Source organism: Rana temporaria, chromosome 2 (assembly GCF_905171775.1).
Source record: "Rana temporaria chromosome 2, aRanTem1.1, whole genome shotgun sequence".
NCBI lineage: Eukaryota > Metazoa > Chordata > Amphibia > Anura > Ranidae > Rana > Rana temporaria.
This window is the reverse complement of record NC_053490.1, coordinates 473184299-473204979: the sequence shown is the minus strand read 5'-3', so window position 1 is coordinate 473204979 and position 20681 is coordinate 473184299. Positions and strand designations below refer to the sequence as shown.

At 41.2% G+C, this 20681-nt stretch overlaps 1 protein-coding gene across 2 annotated transcripts in view; it reads left to right on the top strand.

The window, feature by feature from the left end:
* The window catches only part of EPHA3 (EPH receptor A3), a 481147-nt gene that overhangs the window by 429596 nt on the left and 30870 nt on the right, over positions 1-20681 (top strand). For both annotated transcript variants that reach the window (XM_040338731.1, XM_040338730.1), the window contains exons 13-14: positions 1798-2007; positions 18861-19010. In XM_040338731.1, the coding sequence (XP_040194665.1) occupies positions 1798-2007; positions 18861-19010 (360 nt within the window). The remainder of the gene's footprint in view (positions 1-1797; positions 2008-18860; positions 19011-20681) is intronic.

Here is a 20681-nt window from a genome sequence, read left to right as displayed (position 1 = left end):
ACAAACACAAACGTAGTGATGTACTACGAGCAATTTCAGCTCCTGAGCGCCACCCTTTGGGCCCCTTGTTCTAATTTCGTGTTTGGTGAGCATTGTTTCCAGGCATGCGTGTTTGTACTTTCAACTTTTGTGTGACAGATTTGTGTACTGACCATACAAATTTCTGAAGTAAACCGTTGTCCACTGAAAATTTACTAGCCAACATTTGTTGCCCGAAAATTGGACAACAATTGTCAAAAGGAGCGTATTAACGGTAAGATTTTAGGACAACAGTCCGTCAACAGACAATCCCCTGCCAACAATCAAACCATGTATATGAGGCTTTAGTGTATACCAGGCATTACAATACAATAAAATACAAGAGGGTTAAGAGAGCCCTGCTCCTTATGAGCTTACAATCTAATAGGATGGGGCAAGTGGTACAAAAGGTAATAACTGTGGAGGATGAGCTGAAGGAAGAGATAAAAGTGCAGTTGTTAGTTGGGGGCGGAATCGGCTCCCCTGAAGAGATGATTTTCAGGGTACGCCTTAAGGTGGCCAGAGTAGGAGATAGCCTATACAAAAGTGTTTTGGTGTGTTTGATGTATTTTGATTCATGCTGAATCAACAAAAATTTGGGCCGTGTATGCCCTGTGAAAAGTTGTCGACCAATCAGCACCTGCATTCAATCAGATCCAATCTGTTCAGGTATTCTGATCTGGGTGCACCTCCCCAGGGATTGGTCACCGGAATCAGCTGCCAGAATGTAATGGCCAACAGGGGAGATTCATCTATTCACGCTGTTCAGCAAGGATACAGAAATTTAGCTTGGCCCTCAGGCTGAATGAAGAAAATCTCTGTATGGGTATTGCTGGCTTTAGGCAATCCATTTAAATGAATGGACTCCAGGACAACATACTCAAAGAGGTGCTGGAAACTTTTAGAATTACGTGTGAAGTCTGATAAAGTAAAACCTCAAACAAGCTCAAGGCTTACCCCAATAAATTCCCAAACCATAAAAACCATAGAAATGCAAAAAAAATGTGCCAGATCAAAGCCGGATGAAAGAGTCCAAGATCATTTTGGTTATTGGTAAAAAAGTCATATAAAAATAACCGTTTCAGGGGCAATACCACTCCTCCTTCATTAGGGCTCAACAGAGGATAAAACGTGGATTGACTCCAAGAGAAAACAGTGACTTCATAGATCTACATTAGAACCAGTATTGAACTCTCCTCATGGAGGAACAACGTAACAGCAGCCGCTGAATAGAAATGGACTTCTTCATCTGATTTTGTCTGATGTTCCTTTCTGCGTTTCTATCATTTAAATGAATAGGCTACCATAACATAATGCATGTTAACCCACAGCATAAACCATGTGTATTAAATGGAATGCACTAATGTAAGTCAGCTCTAATACCCAACCACGGCATCACACAACAAATTATGCCATTGTGCTAGGATAGAGGTTTTCAATGTATTTATTTTTTTCAACTTAACTATGTAACAATTTTTGTGAGCAAGCTCACTGTTACTGCTACACTGATAGAATATTGTAGTGTATATGTGCAAGGTATTGCTGATACTATTAGTTGTACAACAGCCGGTATTGTACATGCTGCCAATTTTTTTTCCTAACACATCCTAAAATAATATACTGCTCAGCATCTAGTAAATTAAGTATAATTATCCCAGTAAATCAACAAACATATGTGGTAATCATACCCAGGAATGTCATCGATAATTTCTATCCAGTACTCAACAATAATTTAATGGCCAATTAGTATCTGAGTCGTGTACTTGACATTCTTTGCAGAAACACGATGCTCAATTTACAGTCATCCAGCTGGTGGGTATGCTTCGCGGCATTGCATCTGGCATGAAATATCTCTCGGATATGGGTTACGTCCATCGTGACTTGGCAGCACGCAATATACTTATCAACAGTAACCTGGTCTGCAAAGTGTCCGACTTTGGATTGTCCCGTATTCTGGAGGATGACCCGGAGGCAGCGTACACAACCAGGGTGAGAAAGACTTCTTATAAGAATATATTATTTTGGATGAGGACAACCCAAAGAATTGACTTGTCTTGACCAAATTGGCTCTAGTGCATTAAGTATATACGTCTGTTACTGTGATAAGGTCATAAGGCTGTAAGAAGAATTTGATCGACTCCTTGTTCTCTGCACAGCCATGTACACAGTCCTTGTCCTTTTTTATAAATGTTATAGTGAAAATTAAAGTACATTTATTTTGCATTATTTAGTTTACTTTTGCTTTTAGGTTTAACTAAAGTATTTTTTAGATTTGAGTATGGAGGAGTTAGAGCCACTATTTTTTTTGTTCTATCTTTGTTCCTGTTAGGGAGAATCACTCGCTTTTGTTTGCCCCGGTAACCACTACCACTGGAACAAGATAGAGGGGAAATCTTCTAATAGGGGCACCTGCTGCCATGGGTTTTCCTTAAAATTAAAATGATATCCCCTCACTACCTGTTGAATTTACAGGACAGGAAGTGAAGAAAAATTGCCCTAATGAGGCAAAGATGGCAAAAAAAAAAAAGTTAGAGGCTTTAACCCTTATCTGCTCTAAACATTCCATGGTTACAAGTGCCTGTTTTTATGACTACTACACTTTGGATTTTACTCATAGAGCGCTGCTTATAGTTCTTTTTGTTTGTTCCACATTATTCCAGTGTTGTGCCTGCTGCACTGAGTTTGATCATTATTAACCACGGATTGTTTAGGTCACAGCTACAGACCTGTACAACTCTGGAAGCCAGCTCCTTGAGGCGATTAAGTTCACATTTGTTGCGCTATATAAGTTTCTCACTCACTCACTCACTCACTCACTCACTCACTCACTCAATCATACATGACCCTACAGTCCTTTGTAGCTCTTCAGGATATATTTTGTTTCTCCCTCCATCCACGTGCTGGCTGAATGAAAAATAGTAATAGTGTATGTCTAGCAACATAGAAATCAATACAATACAATACTTTTTTTGGTAGGGTAGAGGAAGACTAGAATCTTTTTTTTTTCTGTGGTTTGTGTCCCTTATCCTCATTTTGTTTCCCCCATTGATCCAGACCAGGGCATTTATAGCTAAATTCACTAACGGAGGTGGCGAATAGTCAGATTAATCTTCCAGAAGTGTATTTTTTCTGCCTTGTTTGGTGCTCTGTACAGTCGAAAAGCAATCCTTCATATAAAGTAGACTGTGTAAACCATCTCCAATAACTCCTTCTAAATGTAGTCTTTTTAAAATATTCACATGATGCAAGGGGTGGAGCTTGTACAAAAACACATAATCATTTAGGTATGTATAGAAATGCATAGGGCAGCATGATGTCTAAATGTCTATAGGGTTCAATGGCATGAGGGGCTCCAGATGATGTAGGTGGCATCAGGCATTACAACCACTTTTACCTACAGGTAAGCCTAGATTAAGGCTTACCTGTAAGTCCTAGAAATATCTCCTAAAACTCCACAGTATAGGAACTATTTACAATAGAGATGTGCGCCGATGTCTACGGCACATGCACCATAGCCATAAGCGCACTTTAGAAACGGAGATTGTGATGTTTCTAAAGTAGGACGTGACCACTTTTTTCAAAAGTGGGTTTACAAGCACTTTAAATGATTATTTACTCAATCCCCATGGAAGATATCTGTTCTGCATAATTAATCGAAAAAGTAGTGCTCCAGTGCTATACTTATCAGATCTTGGTTGTCAAGCTACCAAGTAGTAATATATTTATGTTTCATCATGGCTTTTTATGTGCCAGAACGTCCTGGTACGCCTTTTTATGGCAACCCCAGAGTCCATATGGTTCTCACTGCCCCCTTTTTAAATACAGAATACATGTAACTGACACTCATGTAACTTAGACCCAAAGTATAACTACATCCAAAACTTTCTTTTCTTGTTTGGATAATGTGTGGAAGGTTCTCACAGTCTGTCTGTTTCCTTACTGGTGAGATTCACCCTCTGTATTTGTCCTGGTCACCATTGTCGTTTGCACAGAAAATTATAGAAAGTCCTATACTTTTCAGATGTCGCCAATACAGAAAAAGAGGGAACATCTCTCAACGCTTTGGGGAGATTTACTTCCTGTTGACAAAAATGTAGGGAAATCGCCTCAGCAGGGCATAAAAAGGAAATAACAAATGATTTTGCCCTCTCCTGCTTCATTCAAAACTAAGAGTAAAACAGGTCTAAAGTAGTATTAAACTTATATTGAGCACAATATAATCATAATAATTACACAGTAAACTATGTGTTAAAATTCTTACCCAAGCACTTGCAACTTTCCAACTTTCCACCTTTACAGCTTTCAATGCTACTGTCTCATTCTCTCTCAGCACTGCTTCCCTAAATTTCTGGATTTCACAGGAAGGAATTAACAATAAATAGTGCAGTCTGAAGCCAGTCTGTTAGCTTTGAGAAGGGATGGAGGAAGGAGGAGCAGGGGAGTGTCTTGCCATTCAAGGCACCGGGGCTGTATGGTTCTATTGATGCACATGGTGTGTTTATACACAACTATAGTCCCTCCGTGTAAGGGTGGCTCCATAGAATGCTGCAAGAGAAAGGAGCCACCCTGGCACAGGAAACCTGGGGTAGCAGTTATGGCACCAGCCCAAACTGGAACAACAAAGAATAAAAGATAAGGAAGCTGCATACTCAGCATGTGACTAAATCAGCTGCTGAAAATGCACAAAAGTACAATACTTGCTTTTAAGTGTAGTACTCTCCTAGTTATGTTGCTAGAAGGTTAGGCAAATTTTGTGCTTTTTGGCTCCGCTGTAATCAGTAGAGCAGCTGTTGATCGTTTTGGGCTTTTTTTGTGGTTCGGAAGGCTGCAGGTTTGATTATTTCCCCTTGCATTCTAGACATTTTTAAACCATAGTAAGCTAAAAAGTCAAACAAGCATCTGAATATTTATAGGACTTCAGCTAATCCTGGGGAGGTGCACCAGTAGGTGGATAAAGATCACATAAATAGTCAGATGCTTTGAGAAGCCAAGCTCTTGTGCTGATGGAGGCTGCAGGTTTGATTATTCCCCCTTGCATTCTAGACATTTCTAGAACATAGTTTGCTAGAAAGTCAAACAGCAGTCTGAATATTTATAGAACTTCAGCCAATCCTTGTGGAGGTGCACCTAGTAGGTGGCTGAAGATTACATAAATAGTCTGAGGCTTGGAGCAGCCAAGTTTTTGTCCTATTGGAGGAGTTCCTAGCCTGGCTGCCCCTCTGAGCAGACTGCTGGAGTTTGCTGCATGTGATTCAAGGTCCCAGCTGTGGCATAACTAGGGGGGTCTTCTTATAAGAGCATTTTCTGAAGATAATTGAAGTATTTCACCTAAGAACATGGTCTGGAGAGCTCACTGAAGAGTACCTGCTGGAAGTTAGAAAGGGTCTGGCTGTGCTGTGGCATTTTGAGCTTTAAACACTAAAGAGTGTCTGGTGGATACTGGAAGGAGACGTCCGGTGATCCTCTTGTGAGTACTGACCTGAGCTCAAGGTTCTAGTGATTGTGCTGTTTCCTTTGGGTGGAAAAGCCAGCGGTAGTTCTATTTGGGATAGCTTTTAAAAAGGGACAGTTCTGCCATCTATACTGTGTAGAGAATGTTCAGGGAGGCTTAGCAAAGTGGAGTGTCCTTCCGCAAATATTCAGTAAATTTGGAGTATCCCACATCATGCTACACCCCATGCCAGTTATTCAGCCATCAAAATCCTAAAAAGTCATCCATCCCCTGATTACTAAGCCAGAGTGAATTGTTGCTTTGTGTCTGGCTGCCTCTGCATTATTCTTGGGAAAGAATTGGCTAACTTACAGCGACTCCTTTGGGGGTAGTGCTACATAAGTTTTATTTATTGCAAAATGCTTTCATAAATCCTATTAGATGTAACCAAGCAGGGACATAGTTGCCGGACAATTGCCCCCTAGCCAGTCCTCATGTAATGTATAGACAAGTAAGCTTTGTTCCTATCCTGTATGTCGTGTACGCTTTCTGTTCTGGCCGTCTTGATTCCAGATCGTAGATTTTATTTCACAAAACACTCTCATAATCTGCTCTTTGTTACATCATGTTCAATATCTGTGAACAGGTCTGTCCTGAGCTGAATTTATAGCTGGAAGGCATCCACACCGACCAAACAGCCCCGGCCTTGTACTAGAAAAACACACAAACAAATTCCAGCTTTGCGATCCAACTCAAAATCAATAAGTGAAGTATGGCAAGGGAATAATACACACACAAGACAGGTCCAGGTGTTACGTTCCAGATCTTAGATCTGGAAAATAAACACAAGGACCAGGTGTCCAAGTTTTGTTCCTGCTGTCGTTAAAGAAAAGTCCCAACAACAGAACGTCTATTTTAGTGGCATAGTTTCACAAAAAAAAAAGGAAGGAGGATTTAAAGGAACGGCTTTTCAATAATGTGTGTGCACATTGCTGTTAAAGTGAAACTCCACTTTTCTATGTCAGGAAATACAAATTAAAATTACAGATATTTCCAAAGTGCACATAGGTTTTATTAATATAACACTAAATGATATTGTTCTCTATATGACATTAGATAATCCTTATTCTCCAAAATTAAGCCATACATGTCCCCTATTTAATGGCCCTGTAATCTATTTTTCAGTAATTCATTGCTTATTGTGTTTTTCTGCCTCCTTGTAACGTCCTCAGTGAGCTCCTGAAAGTCTCCTCTTCTCTCTCACTTTTTGTTTGGAATGAGCATTGCAGGTCATGTGTACTATTCTATGCACATTATAAATCCCAATGTCCATAGCCCCTAGTCCACATGTGTCAAACACAAGGCCCGTGGTCCGAATCTGGCCCTCCAGGCCATTTCTTGTGGCCCTCGCACCTCTCCTGCAGCAGCTGCACCTTCCTTATCCCCGCACCCACATTGTCTCAGCAGTCGGCAGCAGAGAGGAGGACATAATTCCTCCTACAGATCCTACACCTCTCTGTGCAGCTGCAGAACCCCTTCATCTCCCCTCCGCTGCTCTCAGCATTCAGCAGACTCCAGCATCTGACTCCAGCCCTCCTCTGTCCCTCCTCCAGACCCCGCACTCTGCATTCACAGCTACACCCCCAGCTTCTTCTTGGCAGCACACAAGAAGGGGGTGCACTGTGATGTAATGGAGGGCTCTTGACTTTTGATGGTGGGGGTCTACAGATAGAACCGGCACTTTAAAGGCGCCCATAATGCTGATGCGGCCTGAGATGAAATTGAGTTGGCTACACCTGCCCTAGTCCATCTCAGAAGCGAGCAAGAGAGGATGAAGCATAGAGAATGAACGTAGCCACCCTCTAACAGGAGGTTTGATCACAACAGCAAAAAAGGAAGATTGGAGATATAAAGGTGGTTTGGGCAGAAGTGGGAGCGAGTATCTGTCAAAATCAGGTACCCACTCCCCCCAAAAAAATATCCAAAAATTGAAGGGAAGAAGGGAAGAAAGCAGAAAAGCAGAAGTTTCTCTTTAGGAGGATGTTACAGTTTAAAGCGGAGGTTCACCTAAAAAAAATGTTTTAACATTACATTCAGCCGAGTTGTCCTAATGACAATCGGCTGTTTTTTGTTTTTTTCCCCGTACATACCGATTTTCACCGCCGCTTCCGGGTATATCTTCTTCGGGACTGGGCGTTCCTATCTGATTGACAGGCTTCCGACCGTCTCATACAGCGCGTCACGAGTTGCCGAAAGAAGCCGAACGTCGGTGCGGCTCTATACGGCGCCTGCGCACGGACTTTCAGCTTCTTTCGGCAACTCGTGACGCGTAGTATGCGACGGTCGGAAGCCTGTCAATCAAATCAGTCCCGCAGAAGACATACCCGGAAGCGGCGGTGAAATTCGGTATGTACGAAAGAAAAAAAAAAACAGCCGATTGTCATTAGGACAACTCGGCTGAATGTAATGTTAAAAATTTATTTTTTGGGTGAACCTCCACTTTAAATACCCCCTTTAACCACTTGAGCACCGGGCCATCGTCAAATGACGGCTTCACGGTGACTCTGAATATTCAACAGGACGTCTTTTGACGTCCTGTATTCCTCCGGCCACTGGGGGGCGCGCTTGCGCGCCGGCGCGTCCCCGAGATGCCGATGCGCGTGCCTGGCGGTCGCGATGTCCGCCAGGTACCCGCGATCGGTAACGACAGAGCAGTGACGTGGAGCTCTGTGCGTAAACACAGAGCTCCACGTCCTGTCAGGGGACAGAGGAGACCGATCTGTGTCTCTTGTACATAGGGACATAGATCGGTCACCTCCCCCAGTCACCCCCCTTCCCCCACAGTTAGAACACAATACAGGTATACATTAACCCCTCCCTCACCCCCTAGTGTTAACCCCTTGAATGCCAGTCGCATTTATACAGTAATTAGTGCATATTTATCGCATTAATCGCTGTATAAATGTGAATGGTGCCAAAAACGTGTCAAAAGTGTCCGATGTGTTCGCCGCAATGTCACGGTGACAGTAAAAAAAACGCAAATCGCCGCCAATACTAGTAAAAAAATTAATAAAATAAAAATGCCATAAATCTATCACCTATTTTGTAAACGCTATAACTTTTGCGCAAACCAATCAATATATGATCATTGCGATTTTTTTTACCAAAAATATATAGAAGATTACGTATCGGCCTAAACTGAGGAAAAAAAAGTTTTTTTAAAAAAAATTGTGATATTTATTAAATAAAAAAGTAAAAAATATTGTGTTTTTTTTTTAAATTGTCACTCTTCTTTTGTTTATAGCGCAAAAAATAAAAACCGCAGAGGTGATCAAATACCACCAAAAGAAAGCTCTATTTGTGGGAACAAAATGATAAAAAAATTGTTTGGGTACAGTGTAGCACGACCGCGCAATTGTCATTCAAAGTGCGACAGTGCTGAAAGCTGAAAATTGGCTTGGGCAGGAAGGTCAGGTGCGTAAGTGCCCGGTATGGAAGTGGTTAAAGCTGAACTCCAGCTTTGCCTTCAGTCATGCACAGTTATACAGGCTCCTCTTCTTATGCTTACTACACTGTGAGCTTTTCACAGTATGCATCAGAATCGGTGGAAGTCAGAGAGAGACATCTCATTTCTTGGCTGGAGGACATCCAGGATCATGTAGCTCTTCTACCAGCCTGACTTCCTTTGACCTGCCCCTTTCATTCATGGAAGGTCATCATCATAAGTGGGCTTTACCTATTGCAGTCCACATGCAAATGCAGCCTCCTATCGAAGAATCCCCCCCCCCCTCCTAAACTGACATCTAGACATGTACAGTTTGTTTCGTTCCAAATTGAAATTTGGACAAATTTTATTTTTGGGAAAATTTGGATGTATTTGAATTTCCGAATTTCAACTAATCTGAAATAACTAAAAGAAAAATTTTAACAAAATTTAAATTCTAATGGATTCGAAAAGTTTTCAATTCAGAATAGTTTTCTAATTAGAATAGTTTTAAATTCGTATTAGAATCGTTTTTAAATTTTCAAAGACAATAAAATATATTAGAAAATAAAGGATGAGAATTAAAAAATGTAATTGAAAAGAAAATACAGAAAATAAAAGAATATAATATAATAGAGTAAAGCAGAACAAAATAGAAAATAACAGAACAGAATATAAATGAATAGAATATAACCATCTTCTAAAATTTGAATTTCAAATAGAATAAATTCTAATTCGAATACATGTACGTGAATAACGAAACAAAACGAAAATACATATTTTTTTTTCATTCTGCACATTTCTACTGACATCCACCCATCAAGGCATTTTCATATTTGCATAACTCCTCCCAAGAGCCAGCCTACTGCATTCTATAGGACTGAAAGATCTTGGGAGGAGCTCTGAGGCATAGAAGTTATGTACAGCACCCTGCCTGCTCCTCCCACCAGCCATGAGCTGCTCGCTTTGCATAGATGAGAACAGAGATGATGATGTCACTGGACCTTAAATAGGGTATGCAATGGAAACTTAACTTTTTGTTTAAAAATGCTTTTAGCGTGTTGATGAGGGGGAAGGAAGTCCTGGGGAAGGCAAAATATAAGCTTATTAAACTTTAGCTTTAAACTATCTCCACTAATGTTATTTCTAGGTAAACATGTAGCATTTATAAGTACAGAAAACAATTAAGAGCTTAAACTAACATAGCAGTAATATGTTCAATATGACATCAGATGTACTGGACCCAATGATCTTTGGGTAAAAATTGGCATCAATGCCATACATAGGCTGGTCAAGGTTCTTTGTGCATTCGCTCTTTTCTCTCATGAAAAGTATACTGCACATGGTTCCTATTTACACATTAAATGTAATTTTTATTACAGTGTATCTATTAGAAAAATATTATCCCTGTAAATCTTCCATTTGCTGTAGGAAATCTATACTTTCCGGTTTTAGCTCAGGTTCCTGATAACAGAAATTCACTATTAATTGACTGAAAGTTTCCTGTGCTGTATGTCATCTATGACAGTGGGCAATTAAATGAAAAGTTAATGTATCCTGTTTATGATTGCCATCATTTGCATTAACATCTATGCCAAAAATAAAACCGGGGAAATAAAACCATAAAAATAAGTGTGTTTACATAAAAGTAGAAATCGGCTTGCTATATGGGTTTGTAGTGTCCAGCAAAAGTCACGGTGTTAGTCCAGACGTACATCAATAGTTAGTGGTAGACCCAGACTAAGCACTATGTGCATTTTTAATTAAATTCCAGTAAAAGAGCATTAAGAGCTCCATGAAAATGGAAGGTGCACTTTTTACCTACAGCCCTCAAATACAAATTTGTAAAAAGGGGCTGGCAATACTAAAGATTTAACAATAATTAAATGAATTACTTACCTCAGTACCGGTGATCTGCCGTGCTGGTTCCAGCTATTGTGGAAGTTCCAGCGCATGCGCAAGCTGATGTGCTGAGATGGTTCCAGCTATCGGGAAAGTTCCTTCAAGGACTGCGCAGGCTCAAACTTGCTGACGGAAATCTCCGAACCGCGGCCGGCATCCAGGGCGACGTGGATTTCGAGGAAAGTGGCCAGCTCCGCTCGCTCGGCCTCCTGGCTCTTTGTTTAACATCCTCCAATCCACGGGGATGTTAAAGAATGAGCCTGGATGCCGGGCGAGGTTCAGAGATTTCCGCCTGCGCAGACTTCCAAGGAACTTCCCCGTTAGGGGAACATAGAGGACAAGTCACCGGCTTCTGATTACTGGAGGCACCAGTGACATCACCATGCTGGAGAACAGTGTTGCAGGCATCAAATGTTGCAGAGAGCTTCTGGGGCTCCCTGCACACTATAATACAGCTTGATGTAAGACCCACCCTGAATTGTGATTGGACAGTTAAGGAGCAGTCTATTAGTGATGTCATCCTGGTGCTCCCCATTCCAGCAAGCATGCTCATACAACTTGACTAACAGGACTCTACAAACCACTAGATCCTGGCTGGCTGAAAATTCTGCTCTTCCTGCCCCCAAGGTGATTGCTGTTAAGCAGTTTATTTCTCCTGAAAATTCAGGTTTGAAGCAACCACATTAAATTCCCAAACGCCAACCATTTTTTTTTTTTTTTTTTTTAAATGAGTACCCTCTGCCCATAAAAATTAAGAATCGGACAGGGATTTTAAAATGTCTCTATTATATCTAGGCCGGAAAAAATATATATTCTGGTAAGAGTTCCAACATTTACATACTCAACTCATCTCAACTCAAAGCCCCTTGGGGTACCTTTTTCTTCTACAGCATTTACATACAACTTACATTTTTGGGTGGACCAACCAGTTAAGGCCTCTTTCACATTGACCGGATCATTTTTTTTACAACCACGGATCCCCTACTGAGTTGAGTGGAGCAGCCAGATGACATGTCCGTATCTGCTCCGCTTATACAGAGTGGATACAGACACAGCCAGCTCTGCTCTATGGGCACCCAGATGTAAACGGTCTAGCTGTCTGTTTACACACAACTGCCCTCTGACCAGCCAATTGGAGTGGAATGGACCAACTTCCTTTTTTTTTTTTGCAGGATCGGATTGGACCCAGAAGTAGCCGGACGTAAACGACACAAGTCTTTTTTTACATCCGACTGCCCATAGAGGAAAATGGAGGGTCCGATCGGGTCCACCTGAAAGACAGACAGGCAGACCCAATCGGACCTCTCATGTCAAAAATCTACCCTTGCAGTGGGCACCTCACTACACACTGCAAGTTTTAAATTCTTTTTGAACCTAGTGATATAGGGATAACGTTTTATATCCCTGGTCCCATCCAACATTGCCCCTGAAGTGACACTAAAGTCATGTTTTTCCTTGGCTAGAGTAAGGGAGGGTTTTAACCCCTATCACAGATTTTTTATTTGCCATCTGTGCTCCATTGGGGAGATTTCCCGTCACTTACTGTCCCATAGCCAAAACCAGGAGTGAGAGGAAACCCCTCTAAAGTGAGGGATGCGTCACCAGAACTAGTGTCCCCAGTGGAAGAATTCCTCTACATTCTTGTTCCAATGTCAACCCAAAATGTGGTATTTTCTTTTGTTTTCACTTTTGATGATAACGGTCAACAAGAAAAATCGGGAGGGTAAATTTCCTAAACAAGGGGACAGACAGCAAAAAAAGAATCCTTATCCATTCTATCCAAAACTATTTTTTTTTAAACGTTATAAATACTTTAAGACGCTTATGCCATGGTCAAATGCTCTCCTCCTCAATGTACAAGGCAGGGTAATAGCCCTGCATTGTACGTTATGAGGCCAAGGGACCACCCATAGATAGGTAAAAAAGAACAGCGCTGGGGCCTGCTATACCAAGGGGGAGGGTAAATAGTATACCTTATCCCAACACCTCTAGACTAAACAAGCATTGAACCCTTCCAGTGCAGGGGACCACTACAAGGTAATATTTTCTCTAATTCCCGTTGTCCAGCTTTAAAGTAAACCTTGATTTAAAAAAAAAAAAATACCTAGGTTGCTATTGCTTCCATACCACCTAGGTCACAGACCGGAACAAGTCAGAATCCCCATTGTGCGTACTTGTATACACAGACGCAAAAATAATTAAAACCATCTGAGCAGTATAACAACCAGGATACTAGCATGTGCAGGATGAGAAGACAGCAGTCACAGTCCCCTATTTCTATCAGTATTGGTTTCCTTTAAAATAGAATGTGCACTTGTACTATAGTCTCAGTCTTTATTTATTTAGCAAACAGATATGTGATTTAAAATCAATTATATTTCAATGTCTTCTTACTTTATGTAATTGAGAATAAGTATCTCATCACTCCCAAATGTAAATGCAGCCATCTAGTGTATAACATAATCAACCTGTTTAATACATATAGATTTCCCTGCTAAAGAGCATTTCAGAAAATTGATGTAACTCAGCTAATCCCTCTATTTAAGGTCACCTTACACAGGAACACACAGATCTACATGAGGAAAGTTATATCCTGTGCAATTAGTATAGAGGTTAACACAGCTGTCATCTATGTTAATCCTTTTAGTGAATGAAGTACATGGCTGTGCATGGTAATAGGGCGTTAAATATTCCCAAACATGGTGCGGCTGTTAGCTATCAGTCACATGGGGGGCACTTTTTTTTGAAGTGCTGTATAGCTACATGTGCTTCAAATCTTACATAAGGACATATAAAAAAAGATTCAGGAATTAGCACGTATGTTGTTCAATACAATATTGTATGGTTTTTATGTTAATAAATCAACCACAATTTATAAAATAAAGATAACATAGGAGCGTGTTCAGGTATAATCAGAAGTCAGAAAATCCACAATTCTAGAAGCAGTAACATGGTTAGTGAGGTTGAAAAAAGACACAAGTCCATCAAGTCCAACCTATGTGTGTGATTATGTCAGTATTACGTTGTATATCCCTGTATGGTGTGGTGGTTCAGGTGCTTATCTAATAGTTTTTTTTAAACTATCGATGTCCACATTCTTGCCGCTCTTAGGCTTCATGCACACTGAAGCTGATAAACTGTATTTTTTTTTGGCGTATTGGCTTTTTTTTTTTAAAGCCCATAAACTGAACTCTATGTTAGCCTATGTGACCATGCACACCTGGGCGTGTTTTAGTGTTAATGAGCTTTGGAGTTTATTTGCTTTTTTCTGAATGCCCTAAATTTGCGTTCAAAGTGCTGTTTTTCGACTGGGAAAAAACGCTAACAAACGCAAAATGCTCAAAAACGCTGGCGCCAGTTTTTTTTTTAGCATTTTTTATCCAGTAAAAAAAAAAAAAGTAAAAAAAAATAATAAAAAGCTACACTGAAAAACGCTGATTAAAGCTATTGCAAAAACGCTAAAAAGCATTGAAAGGCTCCCTGCAAAGCTACTGCCGTTTTTTTAATGTTTTTTTTTAGCTTCAGTGTGCATGGAGACTTAGGCCCCGTACACACAAGAGGATCCATCCGCTGGAATTGATCCGCGGACCGGCTCCAGCGGATAGATCCCCTGGTGTGTACAATCCAGCGGATTTGTTTCCGCGGATTTTTTTCCCCTGGGATGGATTTCCAGCGCATAAAAATTTTAAGACATGCTTTAAAATCTATCCGCTTGAATCCATCCCAACGGATTGATCCGCTGGTCTGTACAGACTCACCGGATCAATCCGTCCGAATGAATCCCCCGCATGCGTCGTAATGATTCGATGCATGCGTGGAATTCCTTATATGACAGCGTCGCGCACGTCGCCGCGTCATCATCGCGGCGACGGCGCGACACGTCATCGCGATGGGAGTACACTCCATTGGATCAAAATCCGCGGAAATCCTCAAGAGGATTTATCCGCGGATACGGTCCGGCGGACCAATCCTCTCGTGTGTACCCGTCATTACAGTAAAGAACCCTCTATGTAGTTCAAGGTTAAACTTCTTTTCTTCTAATTTTAATAAGTGGTCACATGTCTTGTTAAACTCCCTTCCACAAAAACGTTTTATCCCTATTGTGGGGTCACCAGTATGGCAGTTGTTTTACTTGCTTTTTTTTTGGAAGTTGTTGCTTACGTTAACCTTTTTCAACTAGGGTGCCGTGGCACCCTGGGGTGCCTTCTGAGCTCTTCTGGGGGTCCTTTGCAAAATACCTAAAAAACTGTCACAAATTGACAAACCATTATCAACAAGCCAGCCAGTGGATCAAGCCTTTTTGTTAACAAAGCCACAGGTTTTTAATGCGCAGCATTACAAACTTGGGAGTGAACAACCAGTTATGGATTAATAAGAAGGACATCAGGTGCCTGCACAGTATCCTTGTTTGTCTCTCACATTAGCAGAGAGGAGAGAAACTGAGGGAGAAGAGAAACACTGGAATACTAGTCAGTACAAATTTGTAAGGGTGGAGCAAAAAAATTAACTTCTAATGCTTGGTGGGCCAGGTGTGTGGATGCTGCTGCGATATGCAAAACTATTAGTTTAGTTTGTTACATTTTAGATGGGGTGACTCAGAACTGTGCATACTTTTATTGGGTGCCTTGACTAAAAAAGGTTAAAAAACACTGGCTTAGGCCTCATACACATGGGCCAGAATCTCGTCAGGAAAAACACGTTGTTTTTCCGGATGAGATTCTTGGCAAGAATCTCTTGCCGCCCGAGTGTACAGACTCTCCTTTCGCGGTTCTCTTGAAAGACAAGAACGCAATGACATCATCGCGTACGACGAGCATGCGCTTGTCACATTCAATGCCGTCGCCGCCATCTTGCTTCACCCTACCTATGCCGTGGAAGCTACCGCGCATACGTCAAAGTCATTTCGAGCATGCGCGGGTTTCCACGGCGACAGGTAAGTATACACACTCTCGGGTTTCTCATTGGGAAACAGGTCGACAAAAATTTCGACGAGAAAATAGAGAGCAGGATCTCTATTTTGGCCAGATTTCCAGACAAGAAACCTGAAAGCCTCGTACACACGCTCGGTTTACTCGAGAAAACTGAGCGTGTGTACGAGGCTTAATGCTCATATTACAGGGGATTTAAAATCCCCTTGGCTTAATCCCCTATTCGTACCTCTCAGCGTGTACAAATAGGAGGCATTCTAATTGGTCAGCACCGTCACATGGATGACGTTGGCCAATGACGTTGGCCAATCAGAACCCTCCTAGCCTGTCCCGTTCATACTGGAGGAGAGGAGAGAAAGCCAGAAGAACCTTCTTTTATCTGGGAGTTTCACAACATTTTAAACAGAAATAAATAAATCTCAACCATAAAAAGCCCTTGATTGACCCAAGGCATCCATACCATGGGTTATCTCCCAGTGTTAATTTTGATGGCAAATTTTGATTTCTAATCATTTTAGTCGATTTAAATCAAATTGGTTTAGTTAAATTGCAATGCATTATTTAAGTATTGCTCTAGAATTTGCAAACTCATTATATATTCCTGTAGTAAAAATCTAATAACATGTTATTATTTATGGTATTAAGGTTTGAAAATCAACTACAGGCACAGATTTAGCCATTGTGAAATTGTCAAATTTCGATTTTGTTTTATAGTCTTTTGACTAAAATGCCACTTTAGTTGCATTTTAGTTATGTGAAATGTTTTAGTTGACTAAATAATTTTCACCAATGAAATTAGCACTATTTTAGTGTTAATTAACACTGACGTTGACAAAGCAGGTTTAGGCTTCCCCTTACTGACCACTGCAGTTTTCCCAGGTAGCCATATGGATTCCTCATCAAACAACTAGCACCCATATTTTCCTGTCTAGGAACCGATTACCACTTTGTCTGTACTCCTAACACCTAGGGAAGTGTTGAGCAACATTGTATTTTGAGTAATTTCTTTTAGATGTTACCCAGAGATTAAAGCTCACGTTTAGCTAAAAATTAAACTGTAGCTATAATAGCAGCCACCCATCATGCTTATATCTGCTATAATGCTAATAAAAATTTATGAGGAACCTGGTCACATGACCCGTGCTAAGCCAATTGTTATATGGTCTGCAGATTATTTCTCCCATGAGCATCTCATTTGCTGTGTGGACAGCTGCTGCTTTTTCAATGCGTGGGAATAATGCATGCAAACTGGGGAAAAGAAAATCAAAAGCTGAGTTGTTGTTCGTAACAGACAGAATTTCTACTTTTTCTAAAAAATTACTACAGGCAACAACTTCCCTTTTGTTTCTATTTCTACTACCTCTGTAGAGGTCTTCGCATCATGCTTCCAGGCACCTTATAAACAATAAAAGGTTGTAGAAAACTCCCAATAATGCATTTAGTATTAGTCCTTCACTACCCACCTCTGATTACGTGTTGCCATGGTATTGTGATATTGGTGTCTCATGCCGAGAAGCTGTCACAAGACATGAGAAAAGAATTGCTAGATGCTGACACACCATTCATGGAGACAAGATGGTGTCTGTAACTGACACTGATTTATGAATCTCTATAGGTAACCCTTAAACAACATCTTTGGGAGTCACCATCCAGGTGTGTTTTTTTCCTAAGGTACATCCAAAAGGGCTACTTAAATGAAAGGACTGCATACTAAATCTGCTTATATGATCTCTTGGAATTCCCTCGAAGGTTACAGGGTCCATATGAGTACATGAGTAGATCTCTGAGCAAGAAAGCCAGAGAGATTGTTTCACACTTGTTTAAATTGCAAAGTGTTACCTGGCCCTGCACCCAAATAGTGCATGCAAAGTAAATGAACCATTCCTTATGCAGAAAAAAAGAATTTGCTCATTAACCACAGAGTTTTTAAAGTGGTAAAGTGGTTAAAGTTAAAGGGGTAAACCCTTACATATTCCCAGTGAATTGTCTGGCCTCAGGTGAGACAGAGATGAAACACATCCTCCTACATACATTGTACCTGTTTAGCTGCAGTTTTTTTTCTTCTCTAAAGCCTTTCAAAGTCCATAATTTATAATTTATAGAGCTTCCTTAACTGTCAGAAAAAAGGGGGCAGAGACATACAATTACACTCTGCAGAGCTCATTGAGGAGAGCTCTGAGAGCTGATTGGAGGGGAGGGACACCTCTCCCTCCCTTCACACAGCGCACAGGAACACAGTTGAGGCTGTCAATCAGCTGGAGGTCCCTCCTATGTCATCTTTCTTCTTTTGGTGTCAAGAAAACTTGTCAGAAGTGATTCATGCTAATAAAAGAGGAATGAAGCAGCAGGCAGAAATTACACTTAGTGCTCTTAATTGGGACAAGTACACACTGTAAAAGGGATGAGCTTTGTTCATATTTTATGTCTGAGGTTTACCACCACTTTAAAGAATGCTGGAAAATCTGTGCCTGAAGTGTTAACTATTTCCAATATACTGTTTTTGATGTTATTACTCTGAAAATGAACTATTGTCACCCCTATTGCTGAAACCAAGGTTCGAATCAGACATATCACATGAAGACACTGCTCCATTTATAATTAGCTTCAAGCTTCCTTACAGGGATGTGTTCTTTTAGGACAGAAGTGATGAGTAGTGCAAACTATTAACCTTACCTCTGTATATGGCCACTCTGTGTTTCTTAAGGATCTCTCTGTACTCCCTCATGAAATCCATTAAAAGCCTTCTTGTTTTTTGGGGTCTTAATGAAGTACCACTGAATGTAAACAGGTCAGACTGACTCTGCCCACAAATATCCTAGACACATTTGAACATGCCTATTCTGTGATCAATTGAACAAGTAGCTCCATAGCCAAGGACATTTGATATGTAAGGAAAGAGCAGGGAACAAGCTCTTGGTAGGTTGATGCAACATTTATGATTCTCCAATATATCAATACTTTGACAGTGGTTAGCAATGATCTGCGTTATGTTTTTTGTTTTTCTTTCTTGATGTTGTAATTGGTGCCAGACACACTGACATATTTCATGCAAGATTAGATACATGTTCAGCAAGTGATTGTACTTTTGTCCTTTCAGGGTGGCAAAATACCTATTAGATGGACAGCACCAGAAGCCATTTCCTATCGTAAATTTACATCAGCAAGTGATGCCTGGAGTTATGGCATTGTACTGTGGGAAGTCATGTCATATGGAGAGAGACCGTACTGGGAAATGTCCAATCAAGATGTAAGAACTTACTCAAAAACATGACTTATTATGTTTGGTGTATTTATAATTATCAACTAAATCACTTTGTACCAGGTGGCTAACCTAAACAAGGCTTTTACGCTCCACATTTTATCCAAAACTATCCATTTTATCAAGAAACTAAACCAAAAAAGTTTGGTCTCTATATACAGTTGCACCACTTTAGCAAACCTGAGTAGACTGAACTAAAGCCATTGACAAGTGTATACAAGACAGTGTGTACAGTATGTACAGAACAGTGAGGATCACACACACTCCTATCATCTGTGGAGCAGGGAATAGCTCTGTTAAGGTCTCCAGCTATATCTTCAACCTATGCAGGGCCGGCACTACCCTATGGCAGCTTAGGCAGCCGCCTTAGGGCAACTGGATAGGGGGGGGGGGGTGTTTTGTTAAAATCCAAATCCTCAGTCACTTGCTGGGGATTCTGACTTTTAAATACCTGTCTTCCATTGCTTACACCCAGCTTAGCCCTCTTTATGCAGTGTATAGGACAATAGGCAGGTGAATGCACTGGTGCTGTACGTCCTGGGCCACATTGGGAGAGTTGTCACCGGGTGACCCCAGGCTTCGGACAGCAGACATGTTCACAGTCCTAGGATTACAACCAGTAGGTGCGGGAACATGTCAGAACATGTCACCTCCCATGACATACCCTGGCTTTATAGGTATTAGTCAGGGGATTAGTGTTTCGTCAGAAGTCTCCTTGTATGTTGCATTATTTATGGCTTTCTCCTACTGATTACCTTCAGCTCTGTACATGGAGGAAAACAGCATGCTGGTATCAAGCCAGCCAGCCCTGCCTTTATGTCTGTCCTCAGTATTTAACCCACAACTGGCCTTCGTGGACCTGGGAAATATTTATAGTGTTAATAAATATGTGCTGTAAATGCCCCCCCTTTATTTATTGGCCAGCTTCTACTTTACTGGCAATTTTAAATTTCCATTTTGGGACATTTTTGTGACCAGCGCTCCCTATTCAGAGCATTGGTAGCAAGCACAGGGCTGGCACCAACATAAGGCTGCTTAGACAGCTACCTTAGGGCAGTGGTCATCAACCCTGCCCTACAGGGCCCACTAACAGGCCAGGTTTTATGTATTACCTTGGGGAGATGCAGTCTAGAATACTGCAATCACTGAGCAGCAAATGATATCACCTGTGATGTATTTCAGTTATCTTGCAAACCTGGCCTGTTAGTGGGCCCTGTAGGGCAGGGTTGATGACCACTGCCTTAGGGCACCAGGATAGAAGGGCAATAGAATCCAAATCCCCAGCCATTTGGTGGGAATTTGGATTTTTTAAATATCTGTCTGCCGTTCCCTAATACTGCGCCCTCTCTCCTACCAGGCACAGCATGTCATTTTAGTTTGCCTCACTGGCCAACTAGTAGCCAGTGAAGGGAAGCAGTGAATGCATAATCCTGCCCCTCACTACACACTGCCATTTAGTGGCAACTCGGCACAGCTCAAATTTTCGATGCTGTGTGGCATCTTTCACACTGTGCCCCATCACATTAGGAGTGCAATGTGAAGGAGGTACCAGCACGGCTGTAGACAGTGAGGGAATGTGGGTGATATAATAAATGGTATGCCATATGGGGGTGGGGGGTGCAATTTGGAGGGGAGTAGCAGGAGGACGGGGGGCAGAAA